This window comes from Mirounga angustirostris, unplaced genomic scaffold (genome assembly GCF_029215605.1).
Source record: "Mirounga angustirostris isolate CCGP_5_RB_7025 unplaced genomic scaffold, mMirAng1.0.hap1 SCAF_13, whole genome shotgun sequence".
Taxonomy (NCBI): domain Eukaryota; kingdom Metazoa; phylum Chordata; class Mammalia; order Carnivora; family Phocidae; genus Mirounga; species Mirounga angustirostris.
The window spans coordinates 88,154,626-88,182,023 of NW_026991721.1; the positions used below are offsets into that span (position 1 = coordinate 88,154,626).

General features: G+C 50.2%; 1 protein-coding gene across 1 annotated transcript in view; it reads left to right on the plus strand.

The window, feature by feature from the left end:
- Positions 1–27,398, plus strand: part of LOC135362239 (kin of IRRE-like protein 3) — a 450,674-nt gene that overhangs the window by 390,331 nt on the left and 32,945 nt on the right. Inside the window, exon 2 of the mRNA XM_064575864.1 lies at positions 24,743–24,820. Coding sequence (XP_064431934.1) covers positions 24,743–24,820 — 78 coding nt within the window. The remainder of the gene's footprint in view (positions 1–24,742; positions 24,821–27,398) is intronic.

A 27,398-nucleotide genomic window follows, 5' to 3' on the forward strand; every position in this document is an offset into this window, starting at 1 on the left:
AAATAAATAAATTTTTTTTTAAATCTTAAAAAAATAAAAGAAGAAGAAGTTAGTTATACAGAATGCTACAGTGTGCCTCTTAGGGGAGGAGAGTGGGTGGAGCCGGGTAAGACGACCTGGAAGTGCCCAGGGCCAGGGCAGGGCTTTGGACTCCAAGGGAAACCTTCTCTGAAGGCTTCTCTCCTGCCCGTCCCTGCCAAGGGCCCCCCAGCAAGGTTCCCCACCAAACCACTCCAGGTTGTTATTTCAACGAAGGAGACCCCAGCCTTCCCCGGACTCCTGTTCCCACCCTTTCCAGCCAGTGCAGCCCTTGCAGGTGCCCAAAAATGTGCAAGTCACTTTTTTTTCCTTTTCCTTTCAAAGATCCATCCGCTTATTTCAGAGAGAGAGTGCACGCCTGAGCAGAGGGAGCCGAGGGAGAGGGAGACAAGCAGACTCCCCACTGAGCGGGGAGCCCAATGAAGGGCTCTATCCCAGGACCTTGGGATCGTAACCTGAGCCAAAACCAAGAGACAGATGCTCAACCCACTGAACCACCCAGGTGTCCCTGCAAGTCACTTTTAACATGGAAAATCCCATTTCTTCCTCTCCTCCAGGATACACATGGCCAAGTATGCTTATTCCCATTCTGGAAACTGGGGCTCTGGGAGGCTGAGTAATGAAGGCCAAGGTCACACAGTTCTAGTAAGTGTGGTAAGAGTCTAGTAGGTGGTAGAGCTGGAACTTGGCCAGGACTTTGGCTCCCCATCTGTACTCTGGGCCATGATGCAGTGTTGGTCTCACATCCCTGATCACACTCCACCCAAAACCATCCCATGAGCCAGGAATGATAAAGACCATTTTGCTCGTGGAAAAACTAAGATGCAGAGAGTGTAAGTAACTTGCCTCAAGTCACACAGCTAGCAAATGGCAGAGCCTGGACTTGTCCCAGATGTGCCTCCTGGGCCAGTGTTCTCTCCCTGTGCCCCAGATTGCACATCTTCTCAGGTCAGCTTCTCCCTCCTTCTCAAAACCCTCCAAAAATGGACCTCAGCCCCTCTCCACACCCAGACCCTGGCTCTCCTTCATTCATTCATCCCTTACGTTCAGTCACCCCATGAACATGAACAAGAAGAGAAAAGATAGACGGCGATGAGGATTGTGTTCAGCTCTTTTACTTAAGTCATAATTGTGCCTAATCTAAATTTGCAGGAATGTATTACACAGGCTAATCATTCACATATATTGTACTGCAGTTTCAATTTAGGGGAAAGTAAAAGCCATTCAGAAGGCAGAAGTATGTTAAATGAACAACTCCCAGATTACTGTCCTTCAGTTAGATAAAGCACAGCAGGGAGGGGTTGGGGTTTTGGGTTGGCTTTTATTTTCCCCCCTGGGCTTTTTGTTTTGTTTTGGTTTTTGATTCAGGGCTTGGTGCTGTCTACTCTGGTTTGGGTGCATTTCTGGCTCCTTCACGTACAATTAAAGGCTGAGGAATCCAAGGGAAAATGAAGACCCTCCAGGCTACAGGTTGGCGTGAGGCAGTGGCGGTGGTTTGGGAAACATGGTGGCTCCATGGACTCATGCCTGATGGAGAAGACACATACTTGGGGTCTGCAACCTGCTCCCAGCTGACCTCTTGGCCTGCTGCCCACCACTCCCTCTCCAACTCCACTCCAACCCAGACTGAGCACACCATCACTCAAGCATAACATGCTCTTTCTGACCTCTGCATTTGCACGTGCTGTCTCCTCAGCCCGGAATCCTCTGCAGCCCATCTTCATCAGCCGGCTTCCTATTTGTCCCTCAGATTTCAGCTTCGAAGTCATGTCCCTTGTGAACATTCCCTGAGAAGTGCCATGTGTGGTTAGCAACTCACCCTGCATGTCATCAAGACACCCTAGACTCATTAGGGCATTCATCATACTGTATTATAATTGTCTGCTGACGTGTCTCTTTCACTAAACTCCCTGCTCCTTAAAGGCACAGACTCTGTCTTATTTACAGGTGTGTCCTTCAACCTAGCCATAGCAGGTGCTCAATAAATGTTCATTGGATGAATCAAAAACCCTGAGCACTCGCCCACTGATTTGTGCTTCTCCCAACACTTTCAGAGCCTTTGCCACATACCTGCTTCCAGACTACACCGTGAGCTAGCCAGGTGTTCTCCTGGTCTAACCAAGTAGCCCGAGTGAGCTCCAGCAAATCAGTGGCCCAGTGATGGGAAACCAGGGCCTAGGTTCCACATCACTTGTAATGGGATACACCACCTTGTAATAGCTATTTCAGTATGGGCAAGTGATAGCACCGAAATCCTCACGGCGCAGAAGAGGTGAGGAGGCTTGATGGGCCATCCTAAAAACTGGATCTGAAGCCAAAGACCCGAGTTCAGTCTCAGGTCCACTGCGTAGATTGTGTGACTCTGAACAGGTTGTCTAATCAATCTCTCTGAGCCTTAGTTTCAGGTTTATAAAATGAAGCCTACCTGTCTCAGAGTGTTGTTATAAAGACTGAATGAGAAGCAAAGCATGAGGGGAGTTATACACTTTGAGGTGGCCCCCCACCCCCACACCTCTCCTCATGCTCAACCGAGGGGGTGCTCAGCAAGACAACTTTGTACTTGACTGTGATCATCCAGCCCCACTTGGATTACCTAGTTACCTAGTTACTCCATAATGATTGAGACCTGGAACATGGCGGCACTAGGCAATGTGATTCTTATGATTTTGGCTCCGTGTCCCTCATGAACAAGGACACGTGAAGAGTGGCCTCTATAATTCAAGATCCTCAGGTGCCTTTTAGGGGCCAAACATCTTGCTGTGTTTTCCCAAACGTGTACTGTAATCTGAGCTCATCCTTCACATCCCGTCTTGGAAATGCAGCCACGTCAGGGGAGGGATCCTGGGGCTGAGTAATGTTCTCCAATAGAGAGTTTGTTTTTTAAAGAGAGGAAGTAAAGAATAATGTTCCTGTTCCAAGCTGCTGAGGGAATTAGGAAGGCAGACGGCCATTACTCAGGTTGAAATCCTGCCAGGGCTTATGATATCATATTTATTTGCCAAGAAAAACACCTCCTTCATATCTCTCAGGCAGTGAAGGGAAGCCAAAGCCCAACCCCAAACACATTTTGTGTGGAAGGTTTAAGACACACAGACGGGGCCTAATGATAACGGCGGCCATTTACATTTATGGAGTACATTTTAGCTCGATGGACCCCCAGAGTTTGACAAGCAACATGGACAGCTGAACAGACAGGCGTGAAGTGCTGCACAGATCCCTTCGTTCCCACATTTCTTACAGGCTGCCTCCCTGGAGTCCTCATTGCCATTTGGCATATGAAGGTGGAAAATCCAGCACTTTCCTATCCAGGCCTCTGCTTCCAAACACTATTAAGAAAATGGGATAAAAGTACCTCCTGTTGATAACATTCCACAAACTGTCTTGGTAAAGGTTAATTCCTTTACAGCGCATTCCAGAGAGCTACACAAATGAATCCAGAGTTGTCTGATAGCTGATGTTGTTGAGTTAAAGGGCCATTATTGGGGTTCTGGCCTGTTGCTTGTGAGGCATGCATGATGGTGGCATCCGACCTGCCACTTTAATGATGTCAGGGTGGGGAAGCTCTTCCCAGGTCTTCATGAACCTGCCTGCGCCGCCCCCATCCAGGTTCAGCCCAGTGAGACAGAAGGAGAGGAGCTGGTAGGGTTGACAGCCGTTATTCTGGGCACCCTGGCACTAGGGGACAGTTGAGCCCACATGGAAAACTTGGAAAAGCGACCTTTGCTCTACTCAGCTTGCCTGGACAGCAAGGCTGGGCCAAGCTAACGGGACTGGCACCGAGCCACAGAAATGTGTGTAAAATGGATTTTCATGAGGGCCATAGAATGGGAAGGAAGAAGGGATCATCTAAGAATCCAGGAGCATGAGGAACAGCTATCAGAGAGGGTGAGCCTTCACAAGTGCCGGGGACAGGCAGTGATGGAGAACGTAAATAGGGGTAAGCCAGACCGGGTAGGGCTATTATACAGAATCTACATCTGGACAGCAAAGAGATGGGAACCGCAACGCCCTGCTTCTGGGCCACCAGCTGGGACCACCCTCTCTCCCGGAGCTGGACCGGGTTCCCAGGGCCCGTGGGGGTTATTATTTCCCTCACTTGAGCACCCAGCCCACGCCCGCAGTCACGCACCGGGTGCCCTGATCGCCACTGACTGGTATTTCTCAAATTTCGCTTGTGAGGACGGCTTTGTGGCTGGCGGATACATCATCTCAATTTCCTGGAGGTCCTGAGGGGCAACCCACCAGACTGCACACGCTGAATGTCGGCTACATTAAGCTAACACATTCGCATCATTGAAAAACCCTATTTACACATAATAAACATGGGGATAGACACCACGGAGGAAATAATACGGTATTGATTAAAACAATGGCCTGTAATGCCTTCTCAGAAGCTTCAGTCACCAGTGGCCTCCTCAGAGGCCCCGCTCACTGGCTGAGCGTCCCTACCTGGCAGCCGAGGGCTGTCGTTCTCCAAGCTGAGAAGACAGGCCTCTCCAGGGGCCAGGGAGAGATAAGCAGGGGCCTCCTTTTATGGAGCCCTCAAGGTGGGCCAGGCCCTGTGCTAAGTGTTTTATCTTGTTTTACCCCCCAGAGCAGCCCTTTGAGGTGGGTGGTGTCAATATTTCCATTTTACAAAGGAGGGAGCAGAACAGAGAGGAGTTCAGTGTCTTGCCTAGGGTTGTACAACAGACGAGGGGTGGAGCTGGGATTTGAAGCTAGGTCAGTCGAACTCCATAGCACATGCTATATTCACTACGCTGGACTCCTTTGTGCATTCGTTCCGCAGTTATATATGTAAATATACAGATGGAGAGTGAGAGAGCCACTCCCAGTAGGCGGGGCATTAGGGCCTGGGCCTCCGGACAAGACTGTTACCCCTGATTGGTGGAAGGGTGGCCAGTAAGCAGCTCAACGTTGGCCACGATCCCAACCATCCTGTGCTAGGAATAAAGCCTGCAATGTAGCAACTCTGGAGGTCTCAGTGTCTCAGAAATGAAAAACCTCATTTTGGAAAGATAACATATTACCCTAGAGCTGCTGGTAAGCCTAGAGCAGGAACTTATTTTCCCCAGGAGGCACACAACCCCTCAGTTCTGAAGGAGTCCACCCCAGCTGAGGACAGCAGCGGGGTCTGTGACCACAGATCGGTGTGTCCGACGGAGGAGGCTCCGATGGCACACGGGAGGGGTAGGGCCAGGGAAGCAGGCTAGATGGGTCAGGGTAATTTTCCATGATGACGAGGAGCTGGTGTCAGGGGAGAGAGATGGAAGAGGCCGACTCCCAAGACCAGATAGCAGTATCCCGGTCGGTAAGGAGCCGCCTTTCTCTGCTCTCTCATTTACTGGTTGTGTGACTTTGGGCAAGCCCCTTAAGCCATCTGAGTCTCATACCAAAACTAAGGATAATCCACTTCTGTGTCAATGTTGTGAGGACTCAATAAGAAAATGAGTGGGGACACCTGGGTGGCTCAGATGGTTAAGCGTCTGCCTTCGGCTCAGGTCATGATCTCAGGGTCCTGGGATCGAGTCCCACATCGGGGTCCCTGCTCCTTGGGAGCCTGCTTCTCCCTCTGCCACTCTCTCTCTCTCTGTCTCTCATGAATAAATAAATAAAATCTTTTTAAAAAATTTAAAAAAAAAAAAGAAAATGAGTGACTGCGGGGAGCACTGGCCTATTGTGCCACCAGCACTCAATAGAATCTCCATGTGAGTGCAGAAGGGGAATACTTGGTGACCCGCCTTTTCTGTCCTCGCGGGACCGTAGGAACGGAGACCTCTGCATTCGGCTCTCGCCCTTTGGGGACACCTGGAGTGGAGGGGGCCCTCCACGTCTCAGCCATCCCCGCTGAGCCTAGAATGGGAAGGTAAATGGGCAGATTTTGCATCTGCTGAAATCCTTGCTTTGCTGGTTCCCTTTCTTCCGCTGTAGTGGAGGATTTCTGCTAAAGCCTCCAACCGTGTCTGGATTATTGCTTCCGGCAGCATCAGGGGAGTGCGTTCTGATACCAACTCTCACAAAACACTGAAGGCAGAAGCAAAACCGGGGTTTAGCAAGGCTGGGAAAAGCGGTCACAGGTGCTGCTGGAGAAACCCAGGCTGCGTAGCAAACAGCCCGCTCTCGGAGGGGACAGTCGCGTGGGAGAGAGCCCCGGGTCTAATCTGAGCAGGGACGCCAACTGAGAGTTCACCCCCTCATTGGAGAGACGAGACACTTGAAGGCCAGAGAGGGTCAATGATTTGCTCACAGTCATCCAGTAAGGCCAGAAGAACCACACAGGCAGACCAGGGCCAAATAAAGGGGAGAGCTGAAATGAGCCCCATACATCTGTATACTTTATACTTTCAGCTTTCATCCAATGTTCGGCCTCGTCTGCATGTACTGTTTTTAAAGAATTCCAAGATCCAAGGAGACAGGCAGACAGATGCATTGAACAGATAACCTTAACACAGAGGTACAAAGCAGTGGAGGATCATGCGAGCAGATAGGGGGTCTCGGGACCCAGGTTACCAGCAATGGGAACCTGCAAGGATCATCCAGATCTAGGTGCAAATCCAGATGTTAAGAAAGACACAAAGGCTATCCCGCTCAGGGAGTTGTCCCCATGGGGCCAAGGTTGCATGGGCTTCTGTGCTCATCCCCTTGTTTCCTCTGTCCCTGTCCTTCATGCTCCCTCTCTCCAGTTCTCCCCTCCTGCCAGCTTCCTGCTTCATCCGGTTCCCTGTGTGGTTCATGAAAGAAGTTACTGGTTAAACAAGAGAGTGGGTCCTGGAGACCCTGAGTGCTCGGCAGCACAAAGCCCCAGTAGAAATCTAATAAGTAGATCAGAGGGATAAAAGCTCAGACAACAAGCAGGAGGATTTAAGGAAATGAGGATCTTCAGTCGCTGGTACCTGAGGAGGTCGTAACTGACAGAGCAGCCTTAGGTCCCCTGGCCCCGCATGGAATTTAAGAAATTGGATTTTATACTCACCTGTGTTTGGTAACTAACTACCCTCCCAAGTGATAAATTCCAAGGGCTCTTGGTGGAAATCACTAGAAGCCACACTGCCATCATCTGTTTGGTCTCTACCTGTTCATCTTCCGGAGCCATGGAGGGCTGGCAGGGACCTTGGTGAGCTCTGGCTTAGACTTTCTCTGGCGACTGCTTCATAAAGGTGGCATCTGTTGGGGGACAGAGCCCGGGCTTCAGGCTCGATCCAGACCCAGTAGCCATGTGACCTCAGATAGTCATACCACTTTGCTACTCTCCCTAAAGGCAATGATGGAGTCTAGAACCCAGGAGGGATGGCCAGTTTCTAGGATGCTGATCTCCAGCCCCCTCCAGGGTCTTGCACTCACGGTGGTCCAAAGACGCCCAGATCTTCTCCTTCCAGAGACCTGTGTTCCCTGGATCCTGCCCTCTGCCATCAACCCAACTGAGTGCAGAAGTCCAGAGACTGAATTTCTCTCGGGTGACATTTTGATGAATTTAGACCCAAACTCACTCAGCTTATTGATCCTAGAGAAAATGTTTATCCTTTAAAGACCACCCAACTGCATACTTAATCCATGTGCCACACATGGAAACGCTGCCAAGGCAAACATGATGCTGAGGACTTTATTGAAAGAGGACTCAGTGACATTCTAGTCCTCTCTTCCTTCCACTCCAGCAGAGCGCCCCCCGCCATGGGGGCAAGTGTCCCCCCCGCCGAGACTGAGAGGCAGTCAGCAGGAAAGCCGTAGGTTCTCAGCCTGCTCGGCTACCAACAATGTGCTGTGGGTCGGTGAGCCGGCCCATTAGCCTCTCTGTGCCTCAGTTTTCCCATCTGAGAAATAGGAGACAGGCAGCTGCCTCACCACTTCTTTGTGGAGGGAATGGCATAACCGTGTGGAACAGCGCCCAGCACAGGGTAGCTGCTCAGCAGACACTACTCCCCGTGCTTGGTTTTACAATCCCAGCACAGAGGACCTAATCTGTGGCTCTGAAGTCTTCTGCTCCTCAGCTGATTAAAAAGGGCCCTCTCGATGCGCCTCCAGAAACAAAGCACCAGGCAAGAGAGGAAACAAATTAACACGCCCCCACGAGCGTGTGCATCCACCCTCAGAGTAGCCCCATGCAGGGCCAGGCTGCAGGGCCTGACGCACACTACCACTCGGGTGAGGCTCCAGGGACAGCATTTTGCAGATGGAGATGCTGAGGCCTGGTGAGGTGTCCAAGTGATGCAACACTTTCTCCCACTAAGTGATGGGTAAGGGAAATGCACTAAATAGATGCTGTCTAAAACAGAAGCTTGGGAAAGCAAAAATTGTCTGTCTTGTTCACATGGTATCCATAGCAACCGGAACCCACTCATCGTGAGCTCTCAACAAATAGGGGATGAGTGACTGAGCGAGTGAATGATGAAGAGGAAAAAAAATCAAAGATGTAAACCTGAATGACTTGACGCTTAACCACATAAGGCTGACCCACATCTGAGGCTGACTTATGGCACATTTCTGGAAAACAGATAAAAGGCCGATGAGAGCAGAAGCCGTACAGAGTCCTGTTCTCAAACCCCCAGATAAAGTCTTGGACCTGAGCCTTCACCTTGGCCCCCAAGGTTTGGAAGGGGACTAAGGTGCCAGATCAGTTGGCCATCTGTCAGACAGAAGGCTAGATCACCCCAGTCTGTTTGGTCCTTCATCCAATACAAGCACTTACTGAGTGCCTGCTGTAGGCCAAGCTAGGTAGGAGAGATGTAAAGATCTGTTGAGCTGGTCCCTGCCTCACAGTCACGAGGGTGGAGCAAAGGATAATAAGCCACCGTTTCATTCACAGAGAGTCTCATAGCAAAGCGAGTGTGAGGCATGGGGGTCCAGAGGAGGGAGTGCCCACCTGCAGGGATGGGTGGAAGAAGGAGTGGAGAGGGAGTTTCCTGAGGGAGTCTTGAACTAGGGGTGGGATGAGGTGTTGGAGGGCAGTGCAGGAATCCCCAGCAGAAGAACGACCAGGTCGCAGACACAGAACAGGAATCAGCAGGGCGCATTCTCAGACCTACTCAGCATGACCCTACCTGTGGTAGGGCAGAGGGCCGATCAGCAAGTGAGACTGGGGAGGAAGGTGGGCAATCATTCCTGCGGCTCAGGGCACCCCCCAGGACGGGAAAGGCAAGGACGCAACTCTACAGCAGGTGGCTCTGGGGAAATGACTTCCCTCCTTGGAGTGTTCCTCTGTACAAGGGTGAATGGGGGACTCCTAAGTTCCCTTCCGGTTCTAACATTCTGACATTTCTGACTAATGCACGAGATCAAATATGTACACAAGACCAGAGGCATAAGAAAATACACAAAGAAACGTGGGTAATCTAGTGCAAACAGTTTAAGAACCGAGTAGGTTGGAGACACAGGCAGTGCTTGAAATACGTGTGGACTCGTCCTTCTAGACCATACATCCTGGCTTCCAGAGCCCTGGTTCGTGCCCAGCATGCAAGGAAAAGGAGAGTTCCTAGCTGAGCCCCAGGGAAGTCTGGCCCTGCATGAACTAAGTGCCCCCAGTTGGCAGTACAGAAAGAAGCCTGGGAGAGCCGCTTCGTCTTTGTGTGGTGCCAGGGGCTAAAACGGGAGTTACACCTCATCCCACAGAGCTCCCGACACTCATGAAAAAAAATGCATTGGCAAAAAGTAGTAGGAGTCCTTCCATGGCCCTCAGTTCCCTACAGGCAGCTTCATTTCTGAGCTATGGTCATCAAGCTAGGGGTCATCTCAGACCCAACAAATCCTAAAGCTAGTGGGATCTTAGCAATCTTTTTGGTGAGACGCTATTAGTTTGGGTGGGGGAGGATCAACCCCTTTGACAAAACATGAAAGTCGCTGTTCTCTCCTAGAAGAATGAATGCAGACTCAGTTTTGTATGCATATTCAGAAGGGCATAAGAAGAACTGATGTAGGGCCCCTAGAGGCCCCCTCCGAGACACTAGGTTAAGTCTCCTGCCCTAGTTCAAGCTCTCTGTTCTGCAAATGAGGAAGTTGAGTCCCAGAAAGAGCAGGTGACTCACCCAAGATCACCCAGTGAATTAGAGCAGAGGCAGGTTCCCAGGAAAATCAGGCCAGCGTCTGCCCCAAGCAGGGAGGCATGCAGCAGGGCCCAGGATCCCTGTTGTCTGACACGGAGCTTGGTCCCTGCAGACACCATGGTTCCACTCTGTCAGGGAGCGCAGAGAAGAGGGGCAACCAGGCTCTGGCGGCCGGTCCCCAGAGCTTTCAGTTCCTGCTGCCTCCCCGGCCATGGCAACCAGCCCTCCACTTCGGAGGAAGGACTTGGGTGATGGCGTGCTGACTCAGCAGTCTCTGAGCCGTCATTCCATAGAATGCTCCTTGGGGAACACTGTGGGGGGATGGTTCCTCACAGGACAGACACTCGGAGCTGCCCACCTCCCTCACCCCCATAGTGTGAACAGGAGATTTGGATTTGTGAGAGGTAAGATCCTGTACCTGGGGGCAGGGGGCAGGGACCAGGATTTAAGAGAACTCAGACCAGATTCAGGTCTTGGTTCTGCTGCTCTAGAGATGAGCTGCCAAGGGCAAAGGATTCAACCTTCCTGAGCCCCGTTGTCATCAACTGCAAAACTGGGATCATCACAGTGCCTCTTCACAAGGCAGGTTTAAGAATTAAATGAGATCATTTATACGAAGTGCTTAGCACTGTGCTTGGCCGATACATGTTAGCTGTTTTGTCCCACTGCTGGGGGGAGCCCCAGGGTAGTAAATCCTTATCTTCAGGATCTCACATCTGGTGACAATGGATAGGAAGAAATCCCCCTTCCCACTCTTCCAAGTATTTGCTTAAGATGCAGCAGGAGGCCTCCACAGAAGCACCTGGAAGAACTTGCTGCCATCAGCAGATGCTGCCCATGCAGAGGTTTTGAGTGTGCCCCCCATGACGATGTTAAAGGCAAGTCAGTCGTGACTTTTCTGGAATGGTGGAGGGGCAGTCCTGCTAGGAGGTGGGAGACTGAACTGCCTGAACTATCAGGGCCATCCACCAGGCACGCTTCTCTGGCTGGACCTCGGCAGCCTCAGCTCAGTCAGTGGTCAGCAAAAACAGGACGAGACTCGGAGGGATGATGACCCACCTGAAACCACAGGTGGAGGCCCTTAGTCAAGCCCCATATGTGAAAGACCTAGAAGCCAGAACCAGGGTAAACAGGCCTCTCCTCAAATGTGAAAGCGCAGCCAGTGGTGTGCTGGTCAACCAGCGCTCGGGAAGGAGAGCAGGGGAAGAGCCCTGATGGCAGCTTTGTCATTTTCCTTGCTGTAAATCCTCCCACCATGGCCAATGTGAGGTGCCAATGTGACATCACTGAATGCAGAGCTGGGAAGAGAGGCACACAGTCAGCTCTTCCAAACACGTCCTAGAGCCCCACTCCATAGCTGCAGACTCTGCCCCAGGACAGGACAAAGGCCTACATACAGTCCCTTGGGCTCCAGTCTGGCCTAAGTCCTTTCGAAGAGACCTAGCACCTTGCACTGAAGACAACTTCTTCCTTGTACTGAAATGAAACCTGCCTCCTTATAGTCCCCATCACCTGGTCCAGACTTGTTCCCCTAAAGCCCCGTGGTCAGTCTTTCCTCTTTCCTACTTCTACAACCCAGTTCTTCACCTGTGTCTCTTGTGGCAAGGCTTACAGACCCTTGCTGGCCTGGCACCCTCCTCTGGAGGTTGCTGGGTTTGTCCTGTGCCCCTTAAAGAATGGCTGGGCGCCTGGGTGGCTCTGTCGGTTAAGCGTCTGACTCTTGGTTTCCCTTAAGTCATGATCTCAGGGTCGTAGATTGAGCCCCATGTTGGACTCTGAACTGGGTGTGGGGCCTGCTTAAGATTCTCTCTCCCTTTCCTTTTGCCCCTCCCCTCCTCTCTGAAAAAAAAAAAAGAATGGCTTACAGAGTTGGGCACCTCCTTCCACGTGGGTCTGAGCGATGCCAGGTAGAACTTTTCATCACCACTTGAACTGAACAAGAGGACCTTTATCTGAGTCTTTCTCTGGATTTGTTCTAATTCCTTGGTTGGTTTATAAGATTCCAATGGTGAACCTTAACCTTAACCTTCTTTCTAATCCAATACCCAGAACGTGCCCTGTGTTCACTCTGAGGTTATTCAATAACTGCTGGCCAGGTTGACAACGACCATTTTCAGGCCCCTCAGCTCCTCTGATTCTACAAAAGACCAGCCTTAGACCTACACTACCATGAAAGCCAGGGCTGGTAGGCCCCCGTAAGACCACCAGGAGCCCACCCCTTTCCCGAGAGTTGGGCGTCACTGTCCGCTGAGCGGCTGTGGACATTGTCTTTACAACAGTAGAGGAGACTCTACTCAAACCAGAACCAGAGCCCTCAGGCTAAATTGCAGGCTTAGAGTATTTTATTCTTGGTCTGACTTTCAGCACACCGGTGCTCTTTATGATCATATATTATGTTGTTATTTTTGTGACTCTTGTTTGTAGGGAACTTACAATATGTCCAGCCTTTGTCCCATATATGTGGACAGGTCATAGGAACACACCTGTCCTCACCTTCCCCTCCAGCTTTCTGCACAAATTATCCCCAGTCTTCACTACAGCTCAGGAGTCTCCATTTCACAGACCGAGGAAATGAAGGTAGACACCTCAGATCAAAAGGCCACACTACTAAGGGGCGCCTGGGTGGCTCAGTCTGTTAAATGTCCGACTTCAGGTTTCAGCTCAGGTCGTGATCTCAGAGTCGGGCTTGGTGCTCAGCAGAGTCTGCTTGAGATTCTCTCCCTCTCCTTCCTCTTCTGCCCCTCCCACTGCGCTCGCTCTCTCTCTTTATCAAATAAAATAAATAAATAAATAATCTTTAAAAAAAATAAATAAGTCCACACTACTGTGTGAGAAGTCCCAAGAGCTGTGGGCCCAATGGTCCAAGCTTCCCGGGCTGGCTTCTCTCAGCCTCAGGAGCAAGGGGAGGACCTGGCTGTCCCATCCAAACCCTGTAAGCCAGGACAGCTGTGGACATCCTACTCCCCAGACCCCACAGTTTAAAGACTATTCTTGTGTTGGACCAGGTTACCTCACGGTATCCTCCAACCAGAGAACCTTCTCCAGACCAACAAGAGATATAAATCCTTCCGTAGCTCAGGCCTGGGCCACCAGCTTCCTTCACATGGCTATGACATCCTCTGTGGTCGGGACAGAGCCTGAGTCAAGGTCCCTCACAGTTTCTTATGGGCAAACAGGTCACAAACACACGTGGCCTGCCACTGCCCACATACGTTGAAACCTGTGAGTTCCCTGGTTCCAAGACAGACCAGGAATAGTCAATGTGGATGCAGGTCTGTTGTGGTACACCCGTCCCTGCTCTGAGAAGTACTAAACGGCCCACAGATGATCCAAACAGCAGGTTGGTAGGGACAGGTAGGCAAGGGAGGAGGTGGCCAATGGTAGTGAATACCATTTTCTCTTCAGAGGACATTTGTCTAAGGTGTCAGCTGGAGTCTAGAATTCCTTCCCATTCTCTCACTATAATACGGGAGCCTGTGCATTCTCTCTCTCTCTCTCTCTCTCTCTCTCTCTCTCTCTCTCTCTCTCGTACTATCCCAGCCATCCTCATCCTCTGCTCTGGTGGGGCTGCCAGACTGGATGACCCCGAATGGGGCCCCCTCTCTGGGATTCAGCTATTGATGTGTAGGGTTTGTGCAGTCCCTGGCATGCCTGAAAGCAATCAGCCTCCCACTGGGATGGCCTTGTGCTGAGTAAACTTTCATGTTCTTATTAAGTGAAGGCTGGTGGTTCAGAATCACTCTGCTGCATCTGTTTGGGGTTGATGCCTAATCAAAGCTCTCAGGCTCTCCTTTGCCCCCTCATGCTGAAAGATTAACATTAAAGAGAAGAAAGGCGCTCTGATTGCTGCTGGGCTGCCAGTTTGGATCTGGAGCTCTGGGGAAGATGGGGAGGCTTGGTTTTACACCAAGCCTTGTGTTCAAATCCCAACTCGGCCATGAGCAGCTGCGTGACTTCAGGCAGTCTCAGAACCTCTCTGATCCTCGGTGACCGCCCTCTTTAGGAATGTCTCATGTCCTGTGAGGGTTCAAGGAGAACTTGTATCTGGCTTGGAAGGACTTCAAAGCCCTGTGGGTGTGTTAGCTGCTGGGACCCACTCACGATCTCGTCCTCTGACCCATGTTCCAGTCCCTCGGGAGCAAGGGTCTTCCATGGAGCTTTCTGGAATTCGCAGACCTTCCATAAGGCATCTTTGGGCAAGAACAAGGGGGTAGAACCAGCCTGTGGCATTCACCCTAACCCTCTCCCAGAGTCATCCCCCAGCAACAGCTCACGCCGTCGGCCCTGCCCCTCCTGCCACCGCACACCAAGTGGGAAAGACTGCATTTGCACACCCTCATGTTCTTTTTTTTTTTTTTAAGATTTTATTTATTTATTTTGACAGAGAGAGACACAACGAGAGAGGGAACACAAGCAGGGGGAGTGGGAGAGGGAGAAGCAGGCTTCCCGCCGAGCAGGGAGCCCGATGCGGGGCTCGATCCCAGGACCTGGGGACCATGACCTGAGCCGAAGGCAGACGCTTAACGACTGAGCCACCCAGGCGCCCCTGCACGCCCTCATTTTCGAAGGCAAAAGAGACATGGTGCGAGGGCCTCCGTGTAGCTACATGGATAGCTAGATAAATAATTACTAAATAAATAAATAAATAAAAATAAACAAAGAAAGCCTCCAATGAGCTTGAATTGCTGCCGTGCTGAGAGGTAACTGGCAGATTCAATTTAATTATAAGATACAGGGTTGTAATGGGGTGTGTGAGGCTCAAGGAGGATTTCAGTTAATGGGAGGACAGCAGGGACTCCCTTGCCTTCTCCGCCGGCTCTTCTCCTAACCCCACCGCCTCCTTTCCTTCCTTGCCTTGTGGGCTGGAGCAGCGGCGGGAAGATCTGCCCTGCCCTGGAGGCCAAGGTCCAGCCTCACTCCTCTCTAGCCTCAGTTAGCAGGCCCAGGGCTGGGCCTAGTTCAGGATGCCCGAGAGGAGGGGCAGGGCAGGGAGGGGCTTCATGCTCCCAGCCCTGCCTTCTCCCATCCCCGTGAAGGCGTGCAGTCTCTGGAGGACACAGCCCCTGCTGTAAGGTAAGGTGTAGCTACCGGACTGTGAAGAGACAACTCTGATTTATTTGCCTGGGAGCAAAAGTATGCCATCCCCTGGCCTGCCTCCTGTTCAGCTTTCTACCCAGAAAGTGGAAAGGGCATCCCCCAGCCCACTGAGGCTTAGCTGACCCTCTTCCAGCCGCAGGACCCTATAGTCAGCGAGCATGTGCTCTCTTGCTCTCTCTCTCTCTTCTCTCTCTGTCATACCATCCTCTGTTATGAGAGGCTGCCAGGTTGGATGGCCCTACACTCCGTACACTTCCCCAACTCCCAGGACATCGTTTCCCTCTTCCGCCCCCTTCCCTTGTTCCAGGTGAGAGCAAACGTCTGCCTCAACCCCCTCACCCCCCACCCCTGCTCTCTTCAGACATGGGCCCGAGGGCCGAGGCTGGCCATTCCTCTCTGACTCCACTGATAAACGCCTTAAGGCCAGCTTGTGGCCCTTATGGGACTCTCTTGGTTAATCTTCAGCATTTATGCTTTTATTGAGGCCATAAATGGGTGACAAAGAGGTTTGCAAACCCATAAGTGAACAGTAGCCGCTCTCCATGTTTCCCTGCCCTGCCCCCACCTCCCTGTCTCCCCGGGAGGCAACCCAGCCTCCTCCAGGCATGGACTTTCCAGGGGCCTGGCTCCCACATGGACTTCTCAGCGCCCTCTGACCACCTGGCAGCAATGCCCATGACCCCAGTGGCCAGCACCCTCTGAACACATGTGGTCCCCTTCTTCCCACCTGGGTCTCTGCTGGTCACCTAGACTGTGTGCTCAGCATCCAGATGACATCCCAGAATAATGGCACAGCCTGGGCTCTGGGATCAGATGAGCCTAGATTTTGGTCCTGGCTCCTACACTTCCCAGCAGCTGTGTGACTTCAGCTAAATTATTCAACTTCCCTGAGCCCGACCTATACAATGGGGCTAATAATCCATATTGTCAGGAATCTGTGTGAAGATTAAATCCATGTATCAGTTTTACATTCAGAGCATTTTATTGGGCCTCTACCTTCCCAAAAATCTGGGTCTCAAGAGAAGTGCAAGGGATGGGGTGGGGGTGTGCGGGGGTAAGGGGGGATTTTAAAGGCTTCCTTATGGCCCTCAGTCTTAATCCTTTGGGGACTCTATAGGTCCTGAAAGAAAAAAGAGAAAAGAGATGCCCTCTTTCTGCCTGGCCTCCTAGCTGTGATTGACTGGCCATACCAGGAGGAGCCTCCCTAGGGAGAGGGCACAGAGCTGTCAAGCATCTGGTCCCATTCGAACATTACTCACCAATTCCAACTTTCTCTTAGGAAAAGTCTAAAAGCCTTGCAGGCATATGGCCTTCAGCAGTCCCTGTTCCTCACAGGATAAGTAGAGTGATGACAGGCCAGGGGGAGGAATGGCCTTCATGATCCTGTTTCTCTGTCATATTCCCTCACAGAGCGATTAACCCCCTGGGATCAGACATCTTAAACCAGAGATGGCTGAGGTAATCTTGTACATGTGATAAAACTGTTTCCGTAAAATTCTTCAACTAACATTATTAAACTTTCCCCGATCCCCTGCACCTCTCACAAAGATATCATACCAGTCATCCAAAGAACCTCACGCATAATCAGGTTTACCGGCTTCAACACTTACTAGCTGTATGACCCTGAGTGAGTTATTGAATCTTTTGGATTATCAGTTTTCTGTTTTATCAGATAGGAATAATAATAATACTTAAGAGAATTTTTATGATTAAAGAAGGTAATGCATGCAAAGTGCCTAACCCAGAGACTAATCAATCATAAGCAATCAGTAAATGGCAATTTAAATGGTGATGGTGAATTAAGTGAGCTTGGACCCAGATGATACCAGCCAGTAAAGAGGGGGCAAGGCCAGGCTGCATCCAGCCCTCAGGGGGTGGGGTAGCCTATGTCCCAATTCCAGGGTGCACAGGAGTGTGGGAGAGCCTGCCAACCCTGGGGCTTGCACTGATACCCAAGTGGCCCAGAGGAAGGCCATGTTCTGAGTCAGTTGGTGGCCATGTTGGAATTCCAAGCAATGAGAGTTGGGAGAAAAGACCCCAGGCAGTGTCTGAGGGTAGAAGATGAGCCCAGCCTTCCATGAAAAGAAAGATGACAAGAGCCAGTCAAGGTCTCAGAGAGCCAGCCCGGTGGGCTGAGACTCAGTTGGTGAGGAGCGTATCTTCCAGAGAACTGAGAACAGAGCGTGGCAAGGTGCACCAGGCATGCTGTCAGGCAGACAGGTGGACTCAAGCTTTGCCACTCAATAGCTTAGGGAGCCTAGGTAAACTCCTTAGCCCTCTAAAATGTCCATTTCTTTATAAAGAAAGGGAAGAATAGTAACACCTGTCTTTACAAGGTCCGTGTGAAGGGGAAACAAGATGAGAAAAGTAAAATGCTCATTGCTGCTCAGTAAATGGCTGATGGGTCTTGACCACAGTGTAGAGAGTCAGGCCAGTGGAGCAGGAATCTGGGGAAGCCAGAGGAGTGATGACCACATGGGCACCAGACTTTCCCGCAGGTCCGTGAGGTCTGGGTCCAGGGGCAACATAGACAATCATGGGCCCCACAGCTGGTGAGGAGTTGCTGATAGATGGCCCGCCTTGGCCATCGGGTGGATAGCGCCATGCTAGTCAGTAAATGGAGGGCAGGGGCAGGCGAAGGGCTTCCCCAGTGTCAGTTCTTGCCATTGGTGCATGAAGCTGCATGTTCCTTACCATCAGGTGTCTGAGGGAGCTATGCTCCCTGCAGAAGCAAGCAAAGGTGGGCTGGTGGTCACAAAGACTCTTTGGAATTATCACAATGATTGTTAACCCTTCCTTAAAGGAGGGGAAGCCCACTTGAGCTTTTCATGTAATTCATTATTTTAAAAACTTAAGACAATAGCTGTTTCAGGTTTCTCTTACAAGAATTTAATTGGGATGTAATAGCATAGTTAATTAAATACAAATAAAAAAAATACAAATCAATAATTTAAAACAACTAATAGATACTTAATATGAGTGGGGGAAAACTTAGTTCTAATATAATTAACTCAGATAGGTAATGAAATAACCATTATGTCTTTACAACAATTTAAAGTTTATAATTCTTTAATAAACTTAGAGTTAGCAAGCAATGAGAGTCAAAAATTATGAAACAGGTATCAATGGGCTATTAAACATTTATTACTTGTCCTGGAGGGCCAGAGCCAGACACTAGTCAGGATTAATAAACCTTTGCTATTCCTCTCTTCAGGCCTCTTTACTAGAGAGGTTGATCAGAAAACTGTGATCTCTGCATGATTTATGGGCATCGTTACGGCCTGGGATGTAAACTATAATGCTGCAAACAGGATGAAACAGAATTAAAGCAGAAAACAGGAGTTTAGCAGAATCAAGGTGAGAACTTTCCTAACGTGACACTCTGGCATCCTGTGATGGGCCAGGCATCCTGGCAGAGGGGCTTTTGATGGCCCATCGCCTGTGAGTCAGGCCATCAGAGCGGACACCCAACAAAGGCAGACCCCCCCAGAGAAATCTCCAGCCTTCAAGGTCCTGGGGGAGGACCACCCCAACACCCGCAACTCCTTTTCCTCCTCGGGGCTCCTGCAACTGTGGCTGTGCATGTGGAAATAACTCGCGTGCTGCTCGTGACCCTTTGTTTTCCTGAACTATTGTGTTTGATTTTTGCTCACCTCTTCTCAAGTATATGCCTTGCAGAGTCAACTGGACTATGATCTCATTGTGAAGGGAAGCTGGCCTTCCGTGTTTGTGTCTTGTGCATGGTAGGGTCTCGATGGGCTGGTTGTGTGCTGGTTGTGCAGGGCTGGTACTAACACCGTGGCAGAGTCTACCCAACCTACCCCACTGCTTTTTATGTCATTCATTACATAACGAAGAGGTCTACAGACCAAGACATCTGCGCTCCGAGGTCGGTAAAGCTGATTACAAATATATTTCTTCAGATCTAAACTCCTGCTCATGTCATCATCCCGGACCCCTTCACCTGGGAACCCCATCATCTCAAACACAAGAAGTCCAAAAATGCACCTTTATCACCCCATGCCCGAACTTACTGCCTTGGTCAGTTACTTCTGACACAAACACTACCCTTCTCCTGTTCTGCCCGACTAAATCCACTGTGGTCATCTGCCCCCTTCCTCTGCTTGAACCACTCTGTCACTCAGCCCATTGTCTCTTCCCCAGAATGTCTTTCAGATTCATCACTTTCTCTCCATCCCCGGCACCTTAGCCTTGCTAAGGCCACCCACCTGGTTGGCCTTCCTGACACGCTTCCTCTTCCAGCCCCTCAGCTTGTGGCTACCAGGCCAGCCTCCAGAGAATGCCACCCAGAAGTTCGTTATATCACCTTGGATGAGTCTTCCCTTTAAGGAAGGGGGAGGAGGAATCTGACAGTCCCTAACTCCCAATCTGATATTTTGTTTCTGTTTCTTGCACTCACCCTTATCAGCTACTTGATCCTGGGCACCCTTCACCAAGTGCCTCTGATTTTCATATTAACCATGAGCGGAGGGTCTTACTCTCTGTATCCACATTTTATAAATAAGAACATTAAAGCACAGAGAAGCCCTGAGCGTCGCTCACTCTCATGTGCTGGAGCCAGGCTCCAGCCAGGACCAATTGTTTCAAAACACACATGGCCTCCCTGTGACTCCAGCCAGGTCCAGTTGACGCCTTCTCCATATGGTCTCAGGAACCATCTGGTGAGCTATTTGCAGCCCCTCCACCACTCTCCTGTGTCAAGGTGGCAGGGAGATAGAGGCACTGAATGTCCCACTGAGGAAGCTCAGGGTCCTTGCACTTGCTCTCTGATCTCAGACTATCTTCAGAGAGAGGAGACAGAGAGCAGATGTCAGTCCAGCATGGCTCACCAGGAGGATGGCAGGCATTGAACAACTGCACTCTCTTGTCCGGGCTTACCCCCACCCATCCGTCATCTGCACAGTGCTAAAATGATCTTTGTAAGATTTGAGTCTGGCCTGTGGTTTCCTTCTGAGATCTGTGAGAGAAGAATCTGTTCCAGGCCTCTCTCTTGGCTTGTAGACGGCCGTCTTCGTGTTCATATGGCACACTCCCTCTCTATGTGTGTGTCTGCCTCCAAATTTCCCCTTTTTATGAGGACACCAGTCACATTGGCTCCAGGCCCCCCTAATGGCCGTTTTAACTTGATTATCTCTGTCAAGTCCTGATCTTCAAACAAAGTCACATCCCGTGGTACTTCCACATGTGAATTGGTGGGAGAGACATAGTCCAACCCAGAACAAGGGCCCAGCCAGGACTGCCAACCTGTGTCCTCTATTGTCTTGATTCATAGCATCGGCAGCCCTGGGATCGCAGACCTTACCCTGAGAGCTAAGCTAGAAATCAGACCTGGATTCCAGCCTGGGTGCTGTTACCAGCTAGTGCTTTGGCCTTGAACTGTCCTTTTACTTCTCTGAGCCTCGGTCCCTGCAACCAAAATGGAGGAAATAGACCATTCTTCCTCACCTACTTCACGGAGCTACTGTGAGCCTCTAATAAGGTAGTGAATATGACAGCATGGTGAAAAACCAAGAGTCCTGCAAATGTGAAGTAATAGCACTGTATCATTGTTATTACAACTAAGAATAAAGAAATCCTAAGGCTAGGAAAAGTCCCATCTTCACCCCGTGAAACTGAAGGAAAAAGTTTCCATTTATAAAGTCGTCCCTTTTTATTCCTCCCAGAGGAAATCTCACATTTCCTAGACTTCTCTTCCAATGAATTACAACTTTCATTCACTCGGCAACCACCCTCACTTAACTTACTCCGTTGTGCGACGCCTCAGCCCACCTGATTTGATTCTGACCTAGGGGAGGGGAGAGCGGGTCATTACCCAAGAGTCTGTGGTTGACCCTCTCATTGAATCAGAAGACTGTCCCTGAGCTCCTGCCAGGTGCTAGGCACTGTGCTCGGGACCAGGGACTCAGAGCTGAAAACAGCACAATCCCGACCCTTCTGTTGCTCAGAGTCTAGAGACTAGGAGTTCCTAGGGTGCGTACCCTTCTCCCCAAGAAACATGCGCTTTCCCCATAAATGTTTCCTTGCACAGTAGTATTTCTGAAGCCTTTCCTCTCCTCAGACAGTGCCCTCCCCACCCCATCTGCAGGTGACCCTGGACTCCTTTGCCGTGAACTTTCCTTTTAAGTCAGGATGACTCGATTCACGTTCATCATTTTCCGTGGACACCTTTGTTGTGTCCGGTGGTTCTGCTACTGATAAGTGCTCAGCCAAAGCCTGCAGCCTCAAGGTTGCCATGGAGAAGACCCTGATATCTTGCTGTTAAAATGGGCATCTGTGATCTGACTCCACCTTCGGTCCCAGTGCCTGTGACAAGGACGGTGGCAGCCTGGCGCTGTCTAGCTCACAAAGTGAAAGATCCCTGTTCTTTGTGTCACAGTCTATCATCTCTCCCCTAGGAGCCTGGTTAGTCTGGCAGGGTAGAGATGCCCCAAGACATAGCGGTGACCTCCTGCTTCCCCCTGGCCCTCACTCTTCTCAGTGCCTTTGACAACACACCGCCTCTCCACCTAGGCTTCCACGGTCTCCTCCCCTCCCCCACTTCAGGCCCCCTGGCCTGCTTCCTCACGCAGACCCAGTGACTTCTAATTTAGCTCTGCAAATCTCTTCGAAGAACATCCCAAATTTCCATATGTGGATAGATATCTAATTCTCACTTCACTAATTCTCCAACCTGCTCATTCTTGCAAAAATCCCAGTGGCTTCTCCCCACTTCTCGGTAAGGACTGTCGGAGAGCTCTCTCACTCAATACATTTCTGCAGTGTGCTTGTTAGCGCCTCATAATACAGCCTAAATAATTAAGACTAACCCACACGTGTCAAATTAAATGAGCCAAACACGTTAAGAAATTGCTCATCCTCCATTTCTTTTATTAATCAGATTTCTAAAAAATTCTTTTCCTGGGTGCCTGGGTGGCTCAGTTGGTTAAGCGACTGCCTTCGGCTCAGGTCATGATCCTGGAGTCCCTGGATCGAGTCCCGCATCGGGCTCCCTGCTTGGCGGGGAGTCTGCTTCTCCCTCTGACCCTAACCCCTCTCATGTGCTCTCTCTCATTCTCTCTCTCTCAAAGAAATAAATAAAATCTTTATAAAAAAAAAAATTCTTTTCCTGCTCATTTGCAAAAATCAAACATGGTCAGTGAGACTCTTCCTTATAATGACTGTACATATGGTCTCTTTCCTCGGGCAGCCACCCTGGGGGCAACCCATTATGTGACATAGGATGGGTTGAGTTGGAGTGGCAGAGACAGCCAACACAGATGATCTGGATTCAACAGGTCGACCCCGCTTTCTAAATGTCTAGGACAATTATGCCCCCTCCGTTTCCCTGAGAGCTTGGGGGAGGGGGGGTCCAGCAAAACCAACAAGAATGTTTGGCCTAAATCCATCCAGCATCTTCTGCTACCCCCGCCCGGGCTTCCCTGGGCTCGATGCAGGAACCCCAGTTCCTTTTCTCATTAGGAGTCCCTGCTGATGTGCTTTAGATGGGCATAAGAAGTCAATGGAAAATATAATAAGAACCGTCAGCAGTTGTATGGTTCTGGCAATGAACAATGCTCCTGCGATTATAATGGGCTGGTTAACGCGGCCGTTGTCAGCACGCTGAGGCTTCTCTATAGTCTGAGTCTCAGGCAAGAGGCTATTGTTCGCGGGAGCTCGGGGCGCCTCCTCACAGCTTGTACTTCCGCAGGCCCCCTCCTGGCAGGCTGCATTCCTGCCTCTTGAAGGTGGTTGTTAGAAAGAATCCACAAATATAGTAAGTAAACATCAAAGGGGCTTTGATCCACAGGGCCCTCAACGGAGCAGGAGCCCTTGAAGAAAGGGCCAAGGCCTTGGATGAGGGAACTTAACATCGTCAATTTGGGCGCACAAGATGTAAAGCTGTTTGAAGTGAGGTTGGCTTGGCCGTGCCTTCAGATGAGCGCACGTGGAGGGGACGGAAGAGAAGTGAGCGCCTTTGGAAAACGCACGCTCAGATCTGCTTCTCTGCTCTTTACTGATAGTTAATAAACCCCTTTAAAGAATTGGGAGATCAAAGCTAGCAACCTCCCAAGGCCATGGCATTCTGCCACACTTTGTTTTTCTCTAGGGCAAGAGCCCCTAAGCTTGACTTATCTGTCTTTCACGGGCCCTTTCATCCTGCAATCCATGGCGGGTAGAACCTGGGTGACAAGAGGTGCATGGAGAGGTAGGGAGGGGAAATGATCTCACCCTGTCTAAGCTCCAACAGCATAGCTGCTAACGGGCTAGGGCTCCGAGAAACACCAGTGTCACGGGAGGAGTTGCTGTGATGCACCACTCAGTGGGACCCTCCTTCCCTGCGGGACCCATGGAGGGAGCCCCTGGGTCCCCAGAAAGCGTGGCAAGCCCCGGGAGGGGGTGCAGTCACACGCCCTCTTCCAGAAATCCTACCCCTTGTCCATTCACCATGGCATCTGTCGAGTTTGTATGAGTCCTAAGCAAAGAAGTGGGGGCAGGGAGTCTAAAATAATCCTGGGAGGTCACTTAGCATCTTTGAACTTGGGATTTCTCATCTGCATAGCATGAAGAGCAATAACCTGTCTGCCGACCTCAGGGGGGTGTTGTGGGGGGTCAGAAGAGGAATTTGGTGTAGAATGGCTTCAAAACCCACAAGGTGCTTAAGACAAACCAGGATTAGAGGATAAATACCGGCGAGGACCTCTTGCCTTCTTGTGAGGCAGACGTAACTCCAGCCTGACACCCAAGTACAAGGGGCACCCATTTATCAAATACCGTGGGAATAAAAAAAAAAAGTCTCTTGCATTTGCTACCTAGAATTGCTGTTCCGCCTTGCTTTTCCAATTGTGTCAAAGTCTTGTGGGACCAGAATCTACACCTTGTGTTTCTTAGCCATCCCAACTCCTGTGCTCCACATTCGAGTCCACACCTCATAAATACTTGAGGATGGCACCGCCTTGTGCCTGAATATGAGAATGTCCAGGAATCCCCAGACCCAGAAACTCACTCTCTCCCAAAAAGTAGACTCCTCTACCTCCACTCCTGTGTCTTCTCCCAAATTCACCCAACCACTTCTTCATTCTTCTGAACCACCCTGCTCTGTGTCTGGTTGCATTGCTCCATCCTGGACACCACTAGCTGGACTCTGCCTCTCCTTTGGCAGGTCTGACCACAGTCCCAGCATGAGGTGGATATAGTCCCCAAGCCTGGGATCTATAGAGCCTCATTAACCTATAGAGTAGTGGTTATGAGCGTGGACTCTGGAGCCATACTGCCTAGATTCAAACTCCTGGTTTGCCGTCAGCTAGCTCTTCCATCTAAGACTGCCTACTTAATACATCTGTAAATGGGGATGATATAAAATGGAGATAATACTGGTATGCACCTCATAGGGTTATTGTGAGAATCAAGTGAGGAATTGCCGGCTTAGTAGGATGCCCGGATCATAGCAAGTGCTATGTAAATGTTACATAAGTAACCCTGTTTATGAGAGCAGCAACTTCATACCCACTGCGAAGGGGTCTTTACTGACCCCTGATCCATTCCCCGCTCACTCACCTGTGCTTTTCTTCCAGAGCTGGGCCTCCAGAAGAGAGGATGCTGTCTGGTGCTGGGCTACATGGCCAAGGACAAATTTCGGAGAATGAATGAAGGTCAGTGAGAACCTGCCCACCCTCTTGGGGGTAATGTGGAGGGTAGAAGCTATGTCCTGCAACTCTGGTACCAAGAAGAAGAACCTGGGGCAGTGGACAGAGCCATTTGATTTCCATGAAGTTCTTTATCTAGAAATGTGGGGAAGAGTAGCTAATGCCTGAAACACAGTATGCTGATTCGTAAGCACTTTTCCTCATGCTATCTTCCTAACCTTTTGTGTCCTCTATTTCTTTTCCTCTCTCTTCCCTACCTTTGTTCCCCAACCACTCACCCAGCACAATTAAATCTGCTTCTATTATCTTTTTTAATCCAGACCTCTCTACCTTTCTCTTCAATCATTCACATTTTTTGAATGCCTATTGAATAAACAGCCCCTTACAGGGCACTTGGGAAAATCCTGAAGAATAAGGCAGCGTTTTTGTTTTCAAAGAATTAACAATGGGAAATCTAACCTCTTTTCCAACTCCACTGGCCCTACCTCTCCCTCTCACTCATGGGCCATTCTGCCTTCGTTTTGCTCGGGGTCTTTCCTCTGAGGCTTGACTGGGTCACAGGAGGTGACAGGAAGGTATTGACATTGATATGGAGGCTGGGAAGTAAACGGAGTGCTGTCACTTGTGGGGCTGCTATAATAAAGAGCCAATCCCCTCGTCCCCAACCATCTGTCTCCGTGCAGCTAATAACCCTCTCCATCAGATGCCACAAACTGTTGTCAGGATTCAAAAGTAGATAAACAATGGCTGGGGATGCCATTTATTCATTAAAGTCAGACAAATGAAGCTCTGGCTCTCCACCAGCTTGCCATGAGCCAGACCCCTCCCCTCCCAAGGCCCAGAGCCCCTGTACCCTCATTCCCATTCCAGGCATGGAGGAGGCAGCTCACCTGTACCACTGCTATCCCCAAAGTTACACCAAAGTTCTGATGCCCTCTTCCCATTGCTCCTCAGCTGACTCTTCTCCTAACCCACAGTCCATGACACCGGTACCCCCACAGGTTCCCCAGACTTAATGCCTTGCCAGCTATAGGTTTGTGGCAAGCACCCATCAGGGTGACAACTTGACAAGAGTCAGGCCAGCACAACTAAGTGCAAGGAGTAGCCCCTCCTTCATTTTGCAGCCCATCTGTGTGAGAAGGCTGCAGCCTCGAGAAGGCACTTCTCGTTTGCAGGAGCCCCCTGGCTGAGCACAGCCAGGGTTAGGGGCTGCACTGTCTGCATCCTGCCAGATGGTCTTCCTCCCTGACTTGTCTCTTGCTCAGCCTACCTCCTCCCTTCCCAGCACCACCTGTGTGAGAGGGCTAGGCAGTAACTTCTAATTTGTGGGAATTGACAGGGTACCTCTGTCCGTGGTGCTGAATGGACACATTCTCTTGCTGGCATTGCTCATTAGAGAAGCTGAAAATGAGGTTCATGGGGATTGGGGAAGCCAAAAAGTCAGGAGCTGGGCTGGATTTGCAACCTCAAGCTCCAAGTGTCTGACCGCAGTAGAAGGATACTGACTCCAGATCCTGGGGCCTAAAAAGAATCCTATCACAAGTCTGATGAACACGTTTTAACACCCCCACTCCAACCAACCTTTCACAAGTGGCCAGGGGAGGGATATATTAGTCAGCTCAGGCTGCCATAACAAAATACCTCAGACTGAATGGCTCAAGCAACAGAACTTTATTTTCTCACAGTTCTAAAGACGGGAAGTCTAAGATCAAGGTACCAGCATGGTCAGGTTCTGGTGAGAAGCTCTTTTCCTTCTCCCCATGTCCTCACCTGACAGAGAGAGAGAGAACAAGCTCTCTGGTGTCTCTTCTTATAAGGACATTCATCCTACCAGATCAGGGCTCCACCCTTATGACCTCCTTTAATCATCATTACTTTTGTAAAGGCCCTATCTTGAAATATAGTCACGTCGGGTATTAGGGGCTTTAACATAGAAATGGGGTCTTGATGCATTTGCCATAGCAGAAAGTTGTAATGGTAATACTGACCCAGGGATTAAGAAAATGGTAGGAAAAAGAAATTTAATATTAAGTGGGGAGTAGATATTGTTTAAGTAAAGAGGGAAGGAAGGGAGTCAGGAGGGGACTATAGGAGGACTTGGAACCAAGACCAGGATCTGATTACTTCTGAAGACAGTTAGCTTTACTTTCTACCACAGCTAAGCTAAGATGGCCTTTTAAAGATTTTTTTTGTTAAAATGGGAAGATACCAAACAATGCCCATTCTCTCCGAGCCCCTTCTCCAAACACATGCAGTCCACACCAATGTGTCATTCCTTTCAGCTGACTATGGTTGACTTGGTTAAGAATGAGTGATCCCAGGTGCCTTACCCCTTGCCAAAATCCTCCCCCTAGAGTAGATTCATTAGTAATAAAGCAAGGTATTCAGAAAGAGGGAGGGAATGGAGGCAATGGCCATAGCCAAGGGGTAACAGAGCAGCTAACTCCCCACCCCTGCCTCCCTCTTTGCATGTGGCTGGCTCTCACCCCTCCCAACTACCCCAACACAGATTCATGCACATGCACACAACCACACACCCAGGAGCTGCTGCTGGGTAAACAAGGAGACGAAGAGGTGGCAAGCA